Here is a 23,257-nt window from a genome sequence, read left to right as displayed (position 1 = left end):
TAAGCTTTGCTATGTGCACTTTCCAAGGCTGTTCTTAATATGGGCATTGATCAGCACCCTTCAATCTGGTTGCCCTTCTCCAAATCCTTTCTAGAATTTGTCTTCTTTCTTCAAGTGTGGCCTCTAGACCTGAAAACAATATCCTAAATGAAGTCTTATCATCTTATACAAAGGAGGATAATGACATCTTTTTCCCTACTTGCAAACATCCTATATATCATAGCCCTTCAACTTCATAGCCTTCCTAACTACCTGTTCACCCTGCATGGAAAACATCACTTACTGAATTGTAACTTCAAGTCTTTATCACCCTGGCCAACTTTTAACTGAATTCCCCCTGCCTAATAAGTAACTCCTGGATTTCTGTTCCCCAAGTGCAAAAACTTTATGTTTAGAAGCATTAAATTTCAGTTTCCATTTTTCAGACTACCTGTGCAACTCAATCTAAGTTATTTTGAAGCAAAATGGTCATTCTGGTCTTTTAAACCACCCTTTACAAATTCAGCAGACTGACAGTTCCCCCTAAACTCTCTCATAAAATGTCAGTAATGAAGAAATTTACCAAAAAAATTTCCATCTTTCCTTAAAATGTGCAAACCTAAAGAACATATAGTAAGTTGAAGAAAGTTCAGAAAATGACAAACATCTTGACAAAAGAAGCACAATTTCATATGCATCCAAGGCATATAACAAGTGAGTTCAAAAAAAGTTCTGATAATGACATTGCAGCCACTCCCCAACTCACACAAGGTTGCATTCCACGGAACTCAGTGTAAGTCGACTTTTACGTAAGTCAGAATTTCCCTAAAGGCTTATGCAGCACTTGCAACTATGGTGCACTGAATTTGATTGAAGCAAAACAGAAATGTTTGACGAACATGTAAACAGAATTATTTATTCATTTTTTTTTTTTTTTTTAATCTCATGCATAGGAAAAATTACAAAAGTGTGCAATTACAAAAATTTCAGAATTATAAAATTGCAAAAAAAATGGAGGGGACAGCCATAACATCAGCAAGTTTTACCTTTAGAGCATCGTTGCCAGAATCAACATATCCAGCTGATAAGTATGCTGCAGCAGAGGTTGAGGGCTGTGGAAATTTAGAAGGGGTTTTTTTCAACACATCACAAAATATCTCTACTGCTGCAGAATCAGCACTGGCAAATTCATTGTATACTTTAACGTTGTGGAAACCAGTGCAATACTTGAACCTATTAAACCACCCATTGCTTGCCATGAACTTGGGCTTTTGGTTTGCCATACTTATCCTTAATATCTTCATAAATACTTCTTGCTTTTGCTTGAATGGCCATTAGACTCAATTCTCAATCTGATTTTCCATCCATATTATTAATAGCTTTTCCATCTTTGATATAGCACCCGAAAGCTGTTTTGTGATCACTGTTGATCTTAAATGTGTTGATCCTTCAACATGATCTTTTACACACGCACTGTCCTTTAAAATAGCATTCACTGTTGAAGCAGCAAGACCTAATTCCAGTGCAATGATGACAAAATTTGTCCTGCTTCGTACTTCTTAACCATTTTCATCTTCATTTCTAAACCAATTTTGTTTTGTTTCCTAGCACTGCCACCACTTGCACTTTCTGTTGGTCACTTTCCTTTCACCATTGTAATAAGTAAATATGAAGAAAAGATTCTGAAAATTTATTTGTTTTTTTATATGTGATTGACGATTTCAGTGAAGGGGAAACATATTTCACCATAGTTATCGGGATTATCACAAATGAAACATGATCCGACTTTACTACCCGTTTATAATAGATTGCACTAACAGAAAAGCCCAATAAACTGGAAAGTGCAAATTGTTTTTATTATTTTATGGTAGTGACCTAATATCAATAAAGCTGTTCAAAATTTATTCTTATAACAGAACATATGATAATGATGAAAGGGTAGTGTTCCACTATAAAAATGACCTTTTAGAGAGATAAATAGTTTAGTTATATAGTAAAAATTTCAACTTTTGAGGTCTTGGAACGAATTACCAAAAAAAAAAAAAAAAAAAAAATGCGTTGTTGGGTTCACATTGCAATGCTTTCAACAATACCTCCATTTTTTCCTAAGGGATACAAAATATGTTTCCACGATTTTTTTTAATTTTACACCAGCTGGCAAAAACTTATGCAAAGTTGAGTATTACGTAAGTCAGGGAGTGCCTGTATATGTTGAGCTGAAAATAGTAATATTAATTTTCACACCTCCAGCAACTATATACTTCTGCATATGTTGATATAGCTTTTGGAAATAAATGGAAGGGAGGGTATCCACTGCTGGTCATGAGGCCTCTTTGGCTTTGTAACTTAAATGTCACTTTAAATTCGCTTGAGGCAGGCAGCAACTGACAAATTGACAATACAGTACATCTAACATTATGTCCAACAATTCTAAGTTTCCTTTCCTTTACTTCTTTCTCTGTTCCATTTATTGGATTGCTGGACAGCTTCCTAATATTAAATGGTAACATCTGCATACCCAGAAATGAATCAATTTTTGATCAGCACATCTGCATGTACCATACACAGTCAAGTGGTTAAGAGGGTTAAGTAAACTAAGTGTTGATGGCACCTCAAATTGTTCTCATACATAAAAGGGACATAAACCGAAAAAGGATGGTTGCAGAGTTGATGTGCAGAAGCATGCTTTGATCAGAGAGCAAATAAACATCCAGCTAGTGTCGGGGATTAAAAGTGAATAAATTTAAAGGAACTTGGTCAGAAGACTTCAGCAAAGTTTTTGTGTGAAATTCCTGGCAATATGATTAGAAGAGCAAAGTCAAGTTGCTCAAATGCTTTGCAGGCAGAGACACAAAGAAATGAGTGACAAAGCATAATAATATAATACAGTGAAACTTCCCTTTAACGCGGACAGCCATGGGGAACGAAAATGTGTCCGTTAGAGAGAAGTGTCCGCTAACAAGAAGTCTGAGGGAGGAAAAAAAAAGAAAGAAAGAAAGAAAAATCGTTAAACGTTTAATGTAAAATTAAATTAAATTATATACAGATTTTGCACAATATTTTTGTAAATAATATACATACAATTGTGCTATGCATATTATGACTTTATCTTAAGAAAAATACATACAGTAATCACTTATTTTCTTCTGCACCTTCTTCCGGCTGATAATTTTGTTTTCAACATTTGTTTGGAGTGAAGAAACCATCGAAAGTCCTTCAGTATCTTCTTCAGCGGCGAAAAACCATTTTTAAACGATTGATTTGTATGAACGCTTCTTCTATTTTCATCGGTGGTTCGTCGTTAATATGTTCTTCGACAGAATGACCTCCTTCCATTTCTTCATCCTCATGAGGAACTTCTTGAAAAATATCAATGATAATGTCGTTGATATCTAGAGCACCATCTTCTGTAGTGAGGTTCGAGTCTATATCTTTGTAGCCAGGGTCACTTGTAGCTGAAGTATCGTACATTATCAATAGATGTTGAAGTTCTTGCTCTTCTTGGTGCTCCACATTGCTGTTCACAATTTCAATTTTTGCGTTTGAGAAGCCAGACTTTACAAAACAGTTCACGACAGTTTGTTTTCTAATTGCGTTTACTGAAGAGGAAATCCATTGAATCGCATCTAGGATGCTGAGTTTCTTTGCAAGGTCACTCGCACATGTTACATCGTTCATGTTTGCAATGAGATGTCTTAAAACTCGTTTTCTGCAGTGAAGTTTAAAATTTTTTATTATCCCTTGATCCAAGGGCTTACACTCTGCAGATGTGTTTGGTGGCAGAAAAACGATTTGAATGTTAGACAATTCAATGTGCGGGTGAGATGCAGCATTATCCATGAAAAGAATAATTTTTCTGTTTTGACGAATCATGTTTTGGTTAAAGTGACTTATCCATTCGCTCATGATATCTCGTGTCATCCACGCTTTTTTATTAGACTTCCAGTCAACATCCAAAAGATTCAACTTTATGCCCTTGAAACAACGAGGATTTTGTGGTTTTCCTATAACAAGAGGTTGTTCAAAGTCTCCCAGCATATTTGTACACAATAGTACAGTCAAGCGTTCCTTAGAAATTTTTCCGCCCTGGCACTTTTAGTTTTTTAGACTCATTGTTTTTTCAGGAAGAGCTTTAAAAAACAACCCTGTCTCGTCACAGTTGTAAATATCTTTAGCTTCAAAATCACGACATAAATCTTCCAATTGGAAGGTCCACTCTGTTACAACCCCTGTATCAATAGATCCACCTTCACCACTTACGGTTTTCTATGCCGAAATTTTATGCCGAGTTTTGAACTTTTTTGTCTAGCCATCCCACAGAAGCTTTGAACTCATTTACTCCCATAGATTTCGCAACCTCCAAAGCCTTTTCCCTAATAATAGGCCCATTAATTGGAATTTTTTTAGCACGTTCGCGACAAAACCACTCATACGTAACACTGTCAATTTAAAGTCCAACAGTTTTCGGGAATGATTTTTGAACCTGATCATTTCCGTGTTGCCAAAATTGTTTGAGCAGTTCATTTTTTTCCTTTAGGATGTCGCTTACCTGCGCCTTCCCGATTTTGAATTTTGCAGCGAGATTGCGAACACTATTTTTTTGCCGATTATACGCATTAATGAGTTCGACTTTTATCTTTTAAAGTTAAATGTTTACGAGAAGACATTGTGCACTTCACACGACACTGAACAAAACTGAAAACTGAAACTGAAAAGATGAAAGGCCGACCATATTCCTGCCCCTGCACACACACACCGAATTCATCAGAAGTTTTACATGTGCCTTAAAATTCTTGAAAAAGGGTTTAGAACCTTGATAAAATTCAGAGAATCGGAAATAGAAAATAAACACACGATTAAGGCAATACGTGGAAGAAACGTTCCTAGAAAAAGGGCCGTAAGCTCGCCCGCTGTCCGTTATGGGGAGATCAAATTAAGTGCTAATCTAAACGAAACAGTGCAGATTACCTGTCCGTGTCCGTTACAGAGAATGTCCGCTAGACAGAAGCTACAAACACGTTAAAACCAATAGAGGTGAGTTGGGGAATTTGAAAATGTCCGTTGTAGAGAGATGTCCGTTAACGAGGTGTCCGTTAGGAGAAGTTTCACTGTATTTGTTTTCTTGATGTACATGGTACTGTACATCAAGAAAACAAATCCTATTTTCTCCTAATTATGTATGACTATAATATAATCTCCCAAAATTGCTTTCTGATTTAAGATACATCTTCCACTACTACAATTATTCATGTGTTTACCAACTTAAAAGATATTATTTACCTTTTAGCATTCCACTGAGCTATCAATGGTTATTATGACCATAACAACAATACAGTACATTACATAGTCTTTATAACTCAAGCTCAGGTCAAACAGAGAATCTTATTACATGCCTGTCACATGATACTGCTTATGTTCATTAAACTGAAAACATGTCAATTTCATTTAACAGGTATGCTCTAACATAAAGGTCTGTAAATTAACAGACCACACTGTTACATATCAAAAAGATTTGATGTTGACTTTTTACTGGCAATTTATCATTGCAAATAAAGTTGCTCATATTAGAAGTAATTTCATTTAAGTACAATGGAACTATGTGAACATAAGCATATCCATTTTTTATATCTAACATTTGGAATTAATAAAATCAGCAATGAAAATATTTATTATTTCTGTGACTTGTTTTCTGCACTTCTCAGATATGCATATACACTATAGCTATAACTGCTTCTGTTAGCAATATTTTCATTTTATTTTACAAGGTGCAAGTAAAACATTTGGAGACTGAACTAATATTTGGGAAATGACGACACTTAATGGCTATTTGGATGAATCTCATGTTTGTTTGTTTGTTATTTGGTTTTTAGGAGCATTAGCAACTAAGGCCATATTGGTCATTCCCTGACCTTTCCGCATCCTCCATATTTGGTGGTGACGGGCTCGAACCCCAATCTAATCAAGAAGTGTGTGCTACGCACTGCTGCTCCTTCCCACCTGGCTACAGAGGCGCCTATAAATCTCATCTGAAATAGTTTCCTTGACAGTGTATAAACAGATTCAGTGCTTTGGCAACTTATGGAAATATTCCCCGATAGGCTTTCTTTGAAATTGCTAATAGTTTCCATGTCATCTGTGACTTTTGAAGCACTGAACTTTTTTTTTTTTGTGAGGGGGGGAAACAATGGCTGGAATGTTCACAAAAAATTTTTGAATGGAAAGCAGAGTACGGAAGGGTGCAGTCACGATGAAGCAGCCAATTCCCTAATGCAGACTTTTCCATCAGCACTGTGTAATTGCCATATAAATGTTTGGAGTATTCTTTGTTCGCTGTTTCACCATGATTAATAAATTCACAATAAACAATGCCTTGAAAGTCAAAAATTATAATAAGAAAGATATTCACATTTCATTGAGATTGTCTTGTTTGCTATGGGCCTTGGCCCTTTGTTTCTGAGGTCACAGCTATACATCTATGATTTGTCACTAGTAAAGAAGAAAAAGTGTGGATCAGCAGTAGCAGCAGCATATTGACAAAGATCCTGACAAGCAAGAGAGAAAAATTTCATCGAAATGCACATTCCCAAATCTTGTGTTAAAATGATTGACTTGTCTCATAAGAAATATTTCACTAGCACCTTCATAGATAGTTAAACACTGATTACTCCTGATCAGGTCATGAACAACACAAGTGACTGCAACCATCTTTCAAGTTTACAAACTACAGAAAAGTCTCTGAATGGCAAACATAGCATAGCACCTCCAAAAGCTATTTTTTTTAACATTTCATGGGTTTCTGTAACTTGAAATACAATTTGATGCAAATTTGCTGCTCAATCATTTAAAAAAAAAAAAAAAAAAAAAAAAATCGCTCTTTTTAAAACATAAGGAAATGCATAAAATGTCTATTCATAATGTACTTATTCAGATTAACAGCAGATAAATAGGTGATTTGTGTGCTATATGACTTAGCAAACCAAACACATTGTGACAAGATGACTGACTATACTGTCACAATTTCAATATACAAAGTCAGCCCTTAAACATTTTGATCACACTTTGAATTTTTAAATTTTTATTCAGTCATTAATATGCACACATGCTTTTCTATATCATTTCCATAATTCTTAATTAGCCCTTCTAATCGGTTTATAGCTCGTTTATTGACCCCCTAATATTTTGCTTTAATTTATTGGCATTAATTTTATTTGATTTTGCAGCCTTAAATATTATGATGTAATTACTTTATTTGCACACTAAAGCACCTTTCTCTTAATTTTGATTACTGTGCACTAATCATCTGATTAACATACACAATACTCTAGTTTAAAGGAAACTTGAAATGTAGTAACAAATTAGAAATGAGCACATTTTTCCAAATAAATTTTCTTTTGTGACAACTTGAATGCGTATAAGGGTGCAATCTGCAAAATCCACCAACCTCAGAACACCTAAACACTGCTGGTTTTTGGATTTTCTGGTTTCTGTGCAATAAATTTAACCAATCATGAAATGCTAAAATTCAACCATAGATAAAGAGAGGATTCATTGGCAGTGTGCAACCATCTACTTTTTGATAATTTTTCTATGAAATTAACTTATTATTTTATTCCTTGGGCTGTTGGTCAAAATTTGTAAAGCTTACCGAAGTATCATTTACAAAATTACTTCAGTAATATTTGATTAAAAAAATAAAATAAACAGAAACAAAATACCACACAGAATATTTCTGCTAAAAGTGGAAGACAATATCCTCCACAAATTGGAATAAAAGTAAAAGCTTTCAGAACTCCTTCCCCTTCTCTTATGATTATCACAAAACACTTTCCTGTTTTACTAGCAGGAACACCTCCAATTGCCCTACAATCAATAAAACAACAACAACAACAAAAAGATACAATATATTACTGATACATTTTATTCAGAATGTGGAGTGCGAACAATAAAGATTAAACAAATATAGTGATTAAAAAAAAGTAATACAAATAATAAAGATTCTTTTTCAAAAGAAATAAATATATAGTAACTCCTCTAACTTGCATTGCTGACAGATTCAGAAGTGTGGAATATCAGCCAAACACACGCCCTTTCCCTCTAAATAACAATTATTAATGATCAATGAGAGGTGAATACAGAGACAGTTTATGCCGTGAGTATCACAGATGATGAACCAACTGTAGCATAACACTCATAGCAAACTTTAATCATAAGTGTTTATACAGTGAAACTTCCCTTTAATGGACAGCCATGGGGAACGAAAATGTGTCCGTTAGAGAGAAGTGTCCGCTAACAAGAAGTCTGAGGGAGAAAAAAAAAAAAAGAAAGAAAGGAAGAAAAATCGTTAAACGTTTAATGTAAAATTAAATTAAAATATATACAGATTTTGAACAATATTTTTGTAAATAATATACAATTACATACACAAGAGATAAAGAAAAATCGTTAAACGTTTAATGTAAAATTAAATTAAATTATATACAGATTTTTCACAATATTTTTGTAAATAATATACATACAATTGTGCTATGCATATTATGACTTTATCTTAAGAAAAATACATACAGTAATCACGTATTTTCTTCTGCACCTTCTTCCGGCTGATAATTTTGTTTTCAACATTTGTTTGGAGTGAAGAAACCATCGAAAGTCCTTCAGTATCTTCTTCAGTGGCGAAAAACATTTTTAAACGATTGATTTGTATGAGCGCTGCTTCTATTTTCATCGGTGGTTCGTCGTTAATATGTTCTTCGACAGAATGACCTCCTTCCATTTCTTCATCCTCATGAGGAACTTCTTGAAAAATATCAATGATAATGTCGTTGATATCTAGAGCACCGTCTTCTGTAGTGAGGTTTGAGTCTATATCTTTGTAGCCAGGGTCACTTGTAGCGGAAATATCGTACATTATCAACAGATGTTGAAGTTCTTGTTCTTCTTGGTGCTCCACATTGCTGTTCACAACTTCAATTTTTGCGTTTGAGAAGCCAGACTTTACAAAACAGTTCACGACAGTTTGTTTTTCTAATTGCGTTTACTGAAGAGGAAATCCATTGAATCGCATCTAGGATGCTGATTTTCTTTGCAAGGTCACTCGCACATGTTACATCGTTCATGTTTGCAATGAGATGTCTTAAAACACATTTTCTGTAGTGAAGTTTAAAATTTTTTATTATCCCTTGATCCAAGGGCTGACACTCTGCAGATGTGTTTGGTGGCAGAAAAATGATTTGAATGTTGGACAATTCAATGTGTGGGTGAGATGCAGCATTATCCATGAAAAGAATAATTTTTCTGTTTTGACGAATCATGTTTTGGTTAAAGTGACTTATCCATTCGCTCATGATATCTCTTGTCATCCACGCTTTTTTATTAGACTTCCAGTCAACATCCAAAAGATTCAACTTTATGCCCTTGAAACAACGAGGAGTTTGTGGGTTTCCTATAACAAGAGGTTGTTCAAAGTCTCCCAGTATATTTGTACACAATAGTACAGTCAAGCATTCCTTAGAAATTTTTCCACCCTGGCACTTTTCGTTTTTTAGACTCGTGTTTTCAGGAAGAGCTTTAAAAAAAACAACCCTGTTTCGTCACAGTTGTAAATATCCTTAGCTTCAAAATCACAACATAAATCTTCCAATTTGACGGTCCACTCTGTTATAATCCCAGTATCAACAGATCCACCTTCATCACTTATACAAGGTGCAAGTTTTCACCTTGTATAAGAAGAAGTTTTCCAAGAAATTTTATGCCGAGTTTTGAACTTGTCTAGCCATCCCACAGAAGCTTTGAACTCATTTACTCCCATAGATTTCGCAAACTCCAAAGCCTTTTCCCTAATAATAGGCTCATTAATGGGAATTTTTTTAGCACGTGCGCGACAAATTTGAAGTCCAACAGTTTTCGGGAATGAGTTTTGAACCTGTTCATTTACGTGTTGCCATACGCATTAATGAGTTTGACTATCTTTTAAAGTTAAATGTTTACGAGAAGACATTGTGCATTTCATACGACACTGAACAAAACTGAAAACTGAAAGTGAAAAGACGAAAGGCCGACCACATTCCCCCCCTCCCTGCACACACCGAATTCATCAGAAGTTTTACAAGTGCCTTAAAATTCTTGAAAACGGGTTTAGAACCGCGACGTAAACCTTGATAAAATTCAGAGAATCGGAAATAGAAAATAAACACACGATTGAGGCAATACGTGGAAGAAACATTCCTAGAAAAAGGGCCGTGAGCTCGCCCGCTGTCCGTTATGGGGAGATCAAATTAAGTGCTAATCTAAATGAAACAGTGCAGATTGCCTGTCCGCGTCCGTTACAGAGAATGTCCGCTAGACAGAAGCTGCAAACACGTTAAAACCAATGGAGATGAGTTGGGGAATTTGAAAATGTCCGTTGTAGAAAGATGTCCGTTAACGAGAGGTGTCCATTAGGAGAAGTTTCACTGTATATACATGACCATGTTCATAGGCAATTTTCAAAAAAAAAAAAAAAAAGCCATGAACTGCAGCTTGGTCTGCAAAAAGGAAAAAATAAATCGGGCCATAAAAGTGAATAACACACATTGCAGCCCACCTCAAATTTTCATCTTATCAGCCACAGAATGAAAAAGACCACCACCTAAGCCTATTTTAAGGGTTCTGAAAAGCACAACCAGCCTCTTAGGAGGTTTATTGCCCTTAATAAATAAAATTTCCTTCCATTTACTATACTGTAGATAGCTGAGGCAAAAGGGTTTACAGTATCAACTGTTTTAATTGTAATAATCCAACTGTTTTATTGCAGTTAGCATTAGCAAAGGCACATGATGCAAGAAAGCAAGCTTATATAGCATCACATCAGCCAAAAAAAAAAAAAAAAAAAAAGAAAGAAAAAAAAAAGCCTTATTTCACTCATCCACTCGCTCCAAATGTTTGTGAAGTTCTGCCTTAAATCTATTTAAGCTATCAACTTCTACAACAGATGGAAGTTTGTTCCAGCAATCAACCATCCGCTGGCTAAAGGAAAACTTCTGCACATCTATCGCTGGCTAAAGGAAAACTTCTGCACATGTAGGATACAACTACCCTCTCAGGTGATTATTCTGAGCAAGAGGAAGAATCCCACCAGCATTGAACATACTCAAACCATTCAAGGCTTTATACACCTCAATCAGATCACCTCGCAGGTGCACAGGCAAAACTCGAGCCTCTCTTCGTAAGAGCAACTCTTTGTTCCATTCACTAATCTTGTTGCCATTCTCTGTACTCGTTCCAACAGCTCTACATCCTTCTTAAAATGAGGCCCCCAAACTTGTATACAGTACTCAAGGTGTGGCCTGACCATTGCCTTATACAAGGGGATAATCACATTCTTATCCCTGCTAGAAAAATTCCTGTATATCATTGACAAGACATCATCAGCTAGTCTTGCAGATCGTCTCCACTGCTCAGAAAACTTCATAACTGCCTGCACAATTACCCCCAAATCCTTTTCATTCTCTGCCACTGTCAGCGTGGTACGACAGAGTTGATACGTTACTCTGGGATCACTGCTTCCCATATGTAGTACTTTACATTTGTCAATGTTAAACTTCATTTGCCACCACTCAGTCCATCTGCTCAACTTTTCTAGATCCTGTTGCAGCAGTGTACTGTCATTAACAACCCTGCCAACCTTCGTACCATCTGAAAACTTTGGGCATTAAGCCTAATATACCATCATCAATATCATTTATAAATACAGAAAACAACAATGGACACAACACTGAACCCTGAAGAACTCCACTAATAACATTAGTACACTAAAAGCAGTGTCCATTGATTACCACTCTCTGTCTAAATCCCACTCAACCATCCCTTTATCCATAGCAGCAACTTGCCTCCAATGCCAAACTGCTCCAATTTGTTCAGCAGTCTTCCATGTGTAACAGTACCAAAGACCTTTCTAAGATCCAAATATATGATATCAAAGTTATTCTTTGCATCCAGTTCCTTTGTGACTACATCATAGTATCCAATCAAATTATTCAGACAAGACTTCCCCTTAACAAACCCATGCTGTGTCCGATCTATAACTGAAGTCTTGTCAAGATGATCCTGTAATGCTTCTTTAACCAGTGCCTCTATTAATTTCCCTGGAACAGAAGTTCTGTAAACCAGAACTAACAGGTCTGTAATTACCTGTGTCTCCCTTTGATCCTCCTTTGTGGATTGGGGTCACATTTGCACATCTCCAGTCCATGGGTATCTCCCCTGAATCCCTCATAATTATGGCTAAGGGTTTGCTTACTTCCTTTGCTGCCTCCGTTAATATAACTGGATAGACTCCATCCACCCAGGTGCCTTTCTTATGTTTATCTTCAACAATTTCTCCTCCACTTTACTCTCAGTTATTACAAGATTACCTAGCTTACTGCCAGAGTTTGAATACACCATTGGCATTCCCCTCCCCGAATAACTCCTCATGTGTGAATGTAGAGGCAAAATATCATTTAGTTTGTTAGCTACCTCAGCAGGATCATCAACATTTGAACCATCGATATCAAGTGGACCAATCTGATTCATCCCCTTCCTTCTAGAGTTTATACAAGTAAAGAACTCTTTGCTGTTTTTATTTGCATCCTTTGCCAAAGATTTCTGGTAATCTGCCTCCACCTGCCTAACCTCCTTTGTAACTTGGTTAGAGACCAGCTTATATCTATCATAGGCTTCTGTGTCACATGTTAATTTATATGTATCCCATGCATTTTTCTTCTCTGCCATATGTCTCATTAGTTCATCTGACATCCATTTAGGCCTAAATCTTGAACAATATTTCTTTGTTGGTATGAAAAGCCTAGTATTTTAATTCTTTGAATGCTTCCCATTTTGAATTTGCTGTTGGTAACATCATCAGTTGGTCCCACAGTAAAGAATTTAAATATTGTCTCAGACCACCATAGTCACCTTTACGAAAACAAAAACCCTTCCCTTTACACCATTGATGGTAGTTACCTCTTTGAGCAAATCCCACTTGAGCACACTGTGATCACTGCCACCTATAAGAAGTAGTGCAAGAATCTGCAGATTCTTGATGCATGGAGAATCACTACTGATAATCAGATAAAGAGTATCGCTCCTTCTAGCTGCCTCCTGAACATGCTGCTGTAGAAAATAATCGTCTAATAAATCCACAAAAGCCTTGCTAGTGTGTGAGTGACCAACCCCAAATTCCAGTCAATCTCTGGGAAATTAAAATCCCCCATTATAAGACACTCTAATTTACTGGCCTACTCTATTTCTCTGCACAATTGCTCATTATACTCATTGGAGTCATTAGGCCTATAACACACACACCTACTCTCATTTTTCCTTGCTTAGATGCACTTCCTTAGATTTTGTTTCTTAACTATCAGCATAACCCCTCTTCCCTTCCTGTCCTGTCTATCCTTACTGTACACATTATACTCCCCGAATTTTAGTTCTGCATTGCCTATGTCCATGTGACACCATGTCTCTGATATCCCAACAATATCTGCCTTTGATGTCTTGACTAGCACTTCAAGCTCATCAAATTTATTAACTATACTCCTAGCATTGGTGTACATGCAAGTATACATGCACCTGTTTCTACTCTTAGTTACTCTAACACAGCCAATGTATTTACTTGTTTCACTATGACTCCCAGCAGTCCTGGAAATCCCCACTGCCTTGCTTTCCAGGCTGCTGCTCAATTGCATTTCAATAGAAGTAGTGCAAGAATCACTTTTATCTCTGCCAGCAGCTACTGTTAATCTATTAGTCCATGTATTCCCCCCAAGCTAGCAGTTTTCCGACCCACCTAACTCTGCCTCGATAGCGTCAGCAAATATTCTTGCACCCTTTCTATTTAAGTGTATCCCATCCTTGTAGAAGCAGTCTCTCCTGTTATCAAGCAGAGACCAGGGTGAGAAAAATTCTATCCCTCGAACCTTGCACAATCTCTCCACAGCCGAATTGATCGACAAGGCTCTCATCATATACTCCCTCCTATTGTGTCTGAGCAGAATTGCAAACATTTTCAAATTCAACCCTAACCCACGGCTGTTTTTCAGCATTGTCTTGTACTTGTTAAGTAATTCTGTCGGTCTCCTACTTTTGATATCATTAGTGCCAACGTGTACAACAATATCACCCTTTGTGCCCTTAAAGGATGATATCTGCTCTACATCATCAACCTTTGCCCCTGGCAGACATACCCTGGTCCTGTTCCATCTATCCTTTTTGCACAATATGTTCCTCATTTCCCTGACAATAGAGTCACCTACAACAACTAGTTCCTTTCGGACCAGCACATTCTGCCTTGGGGGTTGTCGCTGTGTTTTGTGATGTTCAAGTGCAAGCTCTGGCATTGATGTGGGCAGCTGAGAGCTTGATGGGACCCTCAATTTAAATCCTTTGAGGGCATACACCCTGTCCTTCAAGCTCTCGCATAAGCCCATAGCAATGCTGAGTTTCCACCCGATTTCCTTGCACTCCTTACATCACGCGCGCACACACACACAAAGACATTCACCTTGGCAATATCATGTCCCATTCCTGATTGTTCCACACACATCAAACAAGCAGTGCATTTCAAAAGACTGCTTCAGAGGACAACCGCCCCCCCCCCCCAGTTCTCTCCTGAGCCACAGCACTTCCACTAGTTTGAGCCTTTTGCTTTGCTGCTCTGGTCTGAGTCATGATTTCTATTCAAGTTCAATAAAATTACAATACAAAATATAACCCTAAACCTATATCCTAATGCAGTTATATCCTAACAATATATATATGTATTTCGGTATCAAATATTATCTCTGAGTTACGTTATATGACTTTCTTATCCCCTGTAAACTTATATGTATTAATTTATGATGTTATGTTTGTAAAAACTAAGTCGCTCTATTTATTTAGTTAAAAAAGCACAATTCAATTGACAATGAAATTTAATAAGATTAATAAATTTTACTGATTAATTGATACTACTATACTCACTATCTAGTTTTCCATTAAACCTTATGCTATCTAGTTTTCCATTAAACCTTACGCTAGCACACTTTGTATCGTATAACAATGGCGGCAAGTTATGAACGTTTAATCTACGGACATGAGGTATTATTTACTTTCCAAATCGCGCTATCTAAATTCAAAATAAACCACAGAGCTTGATAGGTCTATAACAATGGCAGCAAGTTATGAACGGTTAATCTATGGACATGAGGTATTATTTACTTTCCAAATCGCGCTATCTAAATTCAAAATAAACCACAGAGCTTGATAATTTCTATAAGTAGCTTATAGACCTAATTTAATCCAACAATTATGTCAATAAAGCGGCTAAGTATAATTAAAAACTTTGCATTCACAGGAGCTGTTATATTATTGTTATTTGGTTTTTAGGAGCATTAGCAACTAGGGCCATATTGCTCCGAGAATATGCGGTGGTCATTCCCTGACCTTTCCGCACCCTCCATATTTGGTGGTCACGGGCTCGAACCCCGGTCTAATCAAGAAGCGTGTGCTACGCACTGCTGCTCCTGCCCACCTGGCTATGGAGGTGCCTTTCGTGTGAGCTACAAAACCTGTTCAACATGTGGATTTGATACCCTTACCGATACTAAGTAATAACCTACAAATCTCTATCTAAATTCAATTTAAACTATATTGCTACTAGGAATATAAAGCAACTCTAAAAAATAAATTAATATGCCAATTTAAGTCAATAAAAACGCAAAAACTTTTCTATTTGCTGGAGCCGTAAAAACTTTCTAATGTCAGTTGATTTACCAACACATCATACAACAATGGGCAGAGTGCTTTTTTGTGGAAATATACACTCGATCTCGCAATATGCAAATTTGCATCTGCGTACATTGCCTAAGGACTACAGCTAGCCTATGCAGTTATGTCAGGGTGATTTTATGCTGATGTGATCCAATGAAGTGTCAGAAAACTAAGTATTTAATATACGTAAGTTTTAAATTGTGTATTTGGCAGCCAGTAGACATTCTATCATAAGTTAATATAACCACTCTGTGTTTAGTTACAGTATTTGCAAGTCTGCTGCCTGCCAAATGAATATATACAGCTTTGTACACATGCATATACATAGGTGCCAATGGAGCTTTCAGAGGTTTTAAATTTATTTTAATATAATCAAATTCATCATCCAATAGCACTATTCTTCTCAGAACAAGTTTTGAAATATTAAATGACTACTTTGTGAGGGAAAAAAAAAAAAAAAAAAAAAAAACCATCTGAATCTTAAAAATGTCTTTATTTTGTACAGACAACTTTTGGATATTCTATTTGTAATACTACCCAGGTTCTAGAAATTACATTTCAGGAACAAACTCTTGGTTGCTCTCTGTACAAAGACAGTGAAGGGAAAAAAAAAATCCTTCAAAGCTAATTTTAAAGCAGAAATTATATTATTTTTCTATGCTTCTGTAGAGTGAAAAAAAAAAAGTGAACTGTTTGCTTATAAGGACTTTGTGACCTAACAAATAAAATTAACTTCCATAATTAACTGTGGTATGAAGTCACCTTTAATTTAATTTAGAGGCTATTTACCCTTTTCTTCTACTATCATTAACTGATAAATTCACTAGTGTTATGATGATCCAAAAGAAAAAAAACCGAAACCTTTCACTGAAATATTAGCACAGAAAATAAACGAAGAGAAATTCTACATTCCCAAGGGATACAGAGGTGCTTTTGGTAAACACTAACCTTGCAGTAATAGCACTGTTACCAGTAGTATGCTGACTGGGGTAGCCAGGTGGGTAAAGTGCCTCCTGGCAATCCAAAGCTTGTGGGTTCGATTCCTGCCTCGGGCTTGGATATCAGGATGGTGCGTGCTGCACTATCCGGTTGGATCTCACAGCCACGATACATGAAGGAAGCAGGGAAAAACTGGTTCCTTCGTGTATTGCTCATATCATACGATAAAAAAAAAAAAAACAGTAGTATATGACTGGGTAGTAATAATAGTAATATTACTGCTGCCTGGTCACATTTATTATTACTACTTTAAAGGCTTAGATTTTTTTTCCCTTTTTAAGTTATATGACTCGTGACTCATAACATTCAATTCAACACTCACCTTATCACTGAGTTCAGCAATGTCATTATCTTTATTTTCATCCTCAGCTTCTACTTGTGGTACAAATAAATCAGCCACATTCTTGGCTGTGGTTGGAGTTTGATCAACTATTGCTGCCATTGTAAAATACTTTTGTTTCTCTGTTAGGTGACAGTATTAAAAAAATTACACACATTAAGCAGTTTCACATCCTCGTTCAAAAAATGTGTACAGCTGAGAGCCAGTCTCCTGTAAAGAGAGAGATCTTAAATAACAGGAAAAAAAAAAAAGAACTAACCACATTTTTATTCTGAAGATAAACAGTCAAGGAATGGCAAATGGCAAACATTATGATTACAATGGTGAATGACAATTTTATAGATAACTTCATTCTTATAATACAACCCACTTTCTTGGTAGGTCTAAACAGCCCTTACTTTTTTTTTTTTTTTTTTGGTAAGTACTAGTCATATTTACAAAGTACGTACCAAATGATCTGATATATTTTTCAAATGAATCTGATCTCCTCTAATAATTTTTCAAAAAAAAAAAAAAAAGTTAAATGAATTTGGTTACTGTTTTAAAAAAATTACTGATTTAATAATTTCTATAAATGTTTACACATATTGACAAAAAAAAATTAAAGTAGCAATCTCATTGCATTCTTTTCTGCCTCTGGTTAAAAATGGAGAATCTACTATCTAATCAAAACACATGAAGTTAACATTACAACTGCCCAATCAATTGGAAACTTTCTGTGCTATAAGCTCCACATTACCACATTTATACAAGTAAAAATGTACAATCTAAAGAAACATTACTGATTTATTTTAAATTTCAGCCACACCTTTTTATTAGACAACAGTAATTAAAAAAAATAATGAAAATACAACACAGAATAAAATTAGGTGTACTCAGATAAAAATATGCCTAAATTTAAAATCCAAATTACAAAAAATGACTGGTAACAATTAGCATAAAAGAGTTGGAACTAAACATACTTAACTAAGTATTTTTCAATATTTCAACATCTGTACAATTATTAACTAATTATCTATTTTATTCAAACTTGCATAAATTAACTGGTGTATTACATCATTCACTTAATGCAATAAATATTTACTGGAACACATCAAAATATGTTTTGCTGAAAGCACTGAATGACTTGGAATATTGCTGGGCATCACTGCTAAATGTTTACTGCAATATAGTAATTTTTCTTATCTTATGATGTCTAAGATAAGTAGACTGTGTTACAATTAGTGATCCTATTTAATAACTAATTTAATGCAATCCTCAAAATATGAACTTTAAGGCAAAATGGTTTTAAAATTTACAGATGTGCATTTATTAAATGCATAATGACTCAATACTGAAATTTAAAATTGAGTACTGAGAGAAGTTCTTTAAGTATTACAGATTTCATATCAATGAAATCTATATCATGTAAGAAAGAGTATGAGTATACTGAATACTCAAGATGCTTATATTATTCTTAATTGTGAAAAATTACATAGCACTCATATAAAAAAAAAAAAAAGGTGATTCAGTTTCACAGGAATTGCATTTAAATTATAAAACAAAAACTGAACACAGGAAAAAGATATAAGAACTTAACAAAGGTTATTCATAAAAATAATAAGTTTAACAACTAATCTGTCTGATATGCAATTATTAAATGAGTTTAGTTGCCATTTAAATGAAAAGCTATTAAAAAAAATCATTATCCATTTTATACATAACCAATGCATTTTCTAATAAAAATTAGGGAGCAGTGATGTTCAAAAATTTTCTGGAGAGAGGATTTAAGCCATTCTTCATTGTCTATTAATTTTCCATGTTACAGGAAATATTAAAATTTTGAGAGAGAGAGAGAGAGAGAGAAAATCATAAACCCTTTTGAGAATAGACTATAAAGACTAGTTTTCATTTCAAATCCTTTATTTTTTTTTATTTTATTAAAAAAAGAAATTAACTGATTTTGCATGTTGTAGACAAACCATAATTGCAAAAATAAAATTGAAGATACCACATACAGAATGTTTTCTACCAAGCTTGACATTTTTTTTCTATTACTGTGAAAACCTTATGAATGATTCTATTTTTACTAAAATTCGCTCTTAATGTCAAGTCTGACACTGAAATTATGCTCAGCAACAATTAATAAAAAAATATTTCATATTTTATGAACTAATCAGAGCATAATTTGAAATGAACAGTGTATTTTCAATAAATTATAATGCAGAAAACAAGAACTACCACAACTGAACGATGCAATGACTAAAAGACATGAAACAAGAATACTAGTGGTGTACACACAATGTAACTGCAGAGTCAAATTTCTATTTATAAAAAAATACTAAGAATATTAAAAAAATATTAAGCTGGTTAAGGACTAAAACTCAAGATGCAAACTTTAGCATTATATTTTATTTTAAAATGTACACAATTCTCAGATTTCAAAATTTTTGAATCCTCTTTTGATGTTGGTAAAATATTATGTAAAAAAAAAATATATATATATATATATATATAACAAATGTTCTCAATACCGTAATACAGTACAGTCTTTGAACAGTATTAAATATTTCATTATTACTAGAATCATAACAGCAAATGGCAATTACTTAGGTGAGATATTTACAGTGAAAAGGAGAGAAACACTGGGTATAGTTATTATATCACACATTAAAATAAGTTATTTTATTATAAAAATTCTAAAAATATTTAAAAAAATCCTAATATTAAAATTAAAGGAAAAACACTTATTTGATTAAGTTAATTTGTATTAAATTATTTAAAATCTAACAATGCTAAATGTCATTCAGACACAATTCAGCAAGAGAACAGGGACAAAAGAAAGGATGGAATGTCCATTCTTCTAAAATACCCAGGAGGAAATTACTGTTGAGAATATTTCTAATAAATTAATAAGTTAACAAAATCATTAACTGTAATATTGGTTGTACTCCAAATCAGCATACATATACAGCAATATGAATATACACCAGTTACAAGTGCTAATTTCTGCTATCTACACTAAGACTCACTGACAGACCGAGAGGGATGGAAGGAAACAGAGATACTTGAATTATTAACCTTCCATTACTTATTCCCTCAATTTAAAAAAGACATTCATGTGGCATCTGTTAGGATACCCCTTTTTGTTATAATTATAAAAAATAAATTTGTTAGCTTGATTAGTGAATTTAAAATGGTGATCTATCATATGCTAAAATTAAAAATATCAAATCAAATAAAAAAGATAAACCAATAACAATAATATTTTTTTTTTTTTTTTTTAAAGTGGCATACTAGTAACAGAAGGTTAAGGAAACATACTGTGCTGATAATTTTCTAATTACTTTTATCCTACCTTGTGCAGCCTGCCTAAAAATGAATTAAGTTAACTCTTGGTAAATGTCACAACCTTTGGCCAGCAGGAAAAATATTACTGGTTTGATGATGAAAATTTTATTAAGTAACCCAAAAATTTTGCTGTGAGCTTTCCTGTATGCTGTTATGTTAATTTCAAGCAACTATCAGTTGTTGTGGAGGTGGATAGTTTGAAAAAAATTCAACAACTAGACAAACTATTGGAGGGGATGGATACGTGAAATGGGATTTTTCCCCCCCCCCCAGTTAATGCTGTATAAGCTTGCTTTCTTGCATCATTTGCATAGAAATGATGCAAGAAATTTCAAGACATAATATTTCCTGAAAATCCATCCACTGGAAGTCCAATTATTACAGGCACGCAAACAGGAAAAGAAATAATAATTACTGGATTTTTAATTAAATTTGGAATGGCTCAACAATCTTTCTACAAGAACCAAATATAAAATTTTATGAAAATCCATCTGCTAGCCACTGAGTGTTTACATGCAGAAGCCAAAATATGGAGCATTATACATATCTGCAGACAAGCCTATTTTGTACATATGCTAACAAAAAAAAAAATGGTGGGGGGGAAGGAACCCATTTTAGCAATTTTTCTCAGTTATAAATTCCAAGAAATCAAGGCTATGACACAGTAATATGAGAAGAATTTTTCTGGATACTTTGTTTTTATGGGGGGGAAAAAAAAAAAAAAAAAAAAGAAAGTAGTAAGCTGCTCAAGTACTGGATGAACCCAACATTTTTCTTTCGCGATTTCATAGATGCAAAAGCGATCATAATGAAATCCATTTTTAAAAGAGCCAAAAAACGTCCCAATAATTATTAAGTCCTGTTACACACCGAGTTTCAGATACGTCCATCTAGATTCATACGATGTTCTCGTAGAACCCGCGTGCTACAAGTGGTTTTGAATGCTCTTGTGGTTTTGCCGTTACAATCGCATCTTTATATCGGCATTAAAAGACGAAAATAAAACAGTGAAGAAACTTTTATTATCTATATTTTCATACTGTATTTAATGCTGTGATAAAATATATGAACTTAACTGGGCAGATCCCAGCAGCAGAGGCGGCAAAAAAAGAACGCATCGGTATCTTCCTCCTTTGGTTTTTTGCCAATTTCTGGAAGCGATTCACTTATTCCTATGCGGAATATGTTATCGGTCAAAAATCTCGCAATCGAGAAACATGAACAGAACGGACATTGGTCGTCGTATGAAAATGATAATCAACAACAACACGCGAATCGGGTTATGGAACATTACTGAAGCGAGTTTATCAGGAACTGCTTGGCAATTTAATTGTAGCAGAGTTTGGGGCGTTTCAAAATTTTAACTAACCACCAAAGGGGGTTAAAAGACTATAGTTAATATTCTATTAACTATAAAAGAATACAATTAATATTAATCAAGAAGATAAACTGGCAATAAACAAGCGCCATCGACGCGTTTTCTGTTTATCTGCACAAACTTTAACAATTGATCTACTGGTATTACTATTTACACATTTATGCTAGAGTGAATTTTTTATCCATAATCATGAAAAACTAAATACCTTTCTATATAAAAGTTTTTGTTTTTTTTCTATTTAATAAAATAAATCAATTAACTGTTCATATACATTGCAGACAAAAAATAACAATAAATAAAATAAAATAATTTTTCTGCAAATAAAGTAATTTTTCTATGTACTAGGAAAACCAGAGGTTGATCAATTTTTAAAATTTATTACTGATATCAATACTAAAATTATAATAGATTACAAACACTAAGATAAAATCATGCTTACCCCGACTTTTTTTTTTTTTTTTTTTTAATACGAACTGAAAATGATAAGTTTCAGTTCATATTATGTACAATAATTTTCACAAGTTGTAACACAGTTCAATGGTTTGTGCTGACATAAATGTTATGGACAGCACACCAGTGGTTTTATAAAAATGAATGATGCAATGATTGGAAGATATGAAACAAGATCATTAGCAGTGGATGACAAAATACACTGTAACTTTATGATGTAATTTCTACTGATTAGGATATACAATGGCATATCAACAGTAAGATTAACCAAAATGTAAACTTAAAATTTTATAATTTATTTTTAAATGTTTATGACACTTTGAAATTAAGCTTAAGTCAGCTTTAAACATTTTAAAATATTAGTCTTTGAATACTGTTCACTTAGTGACACACACACACATATATATATAGATATTTATTTAAATTTCAATAAATTTACAATGAAAGCAAACATTTGGCAGTTTATTAGTTATCATAATTTTTTAACAAATGTTTCTGATAAATAAGGTACAATTTATTGCAGTTGTTATCGTATTCTTAATATAGAGCTAAATACAGAGCCTGTGCTCTGTGTTATTTAATTTACAAATGAAATCTTTTGAGTTCGTTATCTATGTAAAGAAGTCTTTCATTTGTGATTATTATTTGCATAATTTAAGCCTTTAGCTATAATTCCATAAGTTATTTAATATTTGAGGAGAAAAAAAAAAATTTAGAAATCAACTGTGAAAGAGAAAATTACGTGATTTTCTCAAACGGAATAACTGCGGTGGGAGTCTTAATTATAATGCATTTAACAAATACTATTACGTAAATTTGTGATAATAATTATGAATATTTTAAGAAATACATTGTGCTATTATTTTAATATTTGTACAATAAAACAATTTAGTCACTAGCTGAGTTGAATATTCACTGTGAAATGAATAAAGAAAATGTTCATTACAAGATGAAGAAATAGAGATCAAACGCTAATTAACCTTACTTCACTCATACCCTTCAATTTAACAAATATG

The 23,257-nt window shown here is 34.1% G+C and overlaps 1 protein-coding gene across 8 annotated transcripts in view; it reads right to left on the bottom strand.

Moving 5' to 3' along the window:
- The window catches only part of GTPBP1 (GTP-binding protein 1), a 270,000-nt gene that overhangs the window by 127,318 nt on the left and 119,425 nt on the right, over positions 1-23,257 (bottom strand). For 7 of the 8 annotated variants that reach the window (XM_090372553.1, XM_090372554.1, XM_090372557.1 and 4 more), the window contains one exon: positions 17,066-17,293. In XM_090372553.1, coding sequence (XP_090228679.1) covers positions 17,066-17,185 — 120 coding nt within the window. In that variant the 5' untranslated portion in view covers positions 17,186-17,293. Of the gene's footprint in view, positions 1-17,065; positions 17,294-21,489; positions 21,507-23,257 lie in introns of those variants that run through there. The other variant, XM_090372560.1, reaches the window with a different exon arrangement.

Source organism: Mastigoproctus giganteus, chromosome 4 (assembly GCF_048544385.1).
Source record: "Mastigoproctus giganteus isolate SK-2022 chromosome 4, ASM4854438v1, whole genome shotgun sequence".
NCBI classification, from domain to species: domain Eukaryota; kingdom Metazoa; phylum Arthropoda; class Arachnida; order Uropygi; family Thelyphonidae; genus Mastigoproctus; species Mastigoproctus giganteus.
The sequence above is the reverse complement of the archived record's forward strand: the minus strand, read 5'-3'. Positions and strand labels throughout refer to the sequence as shown.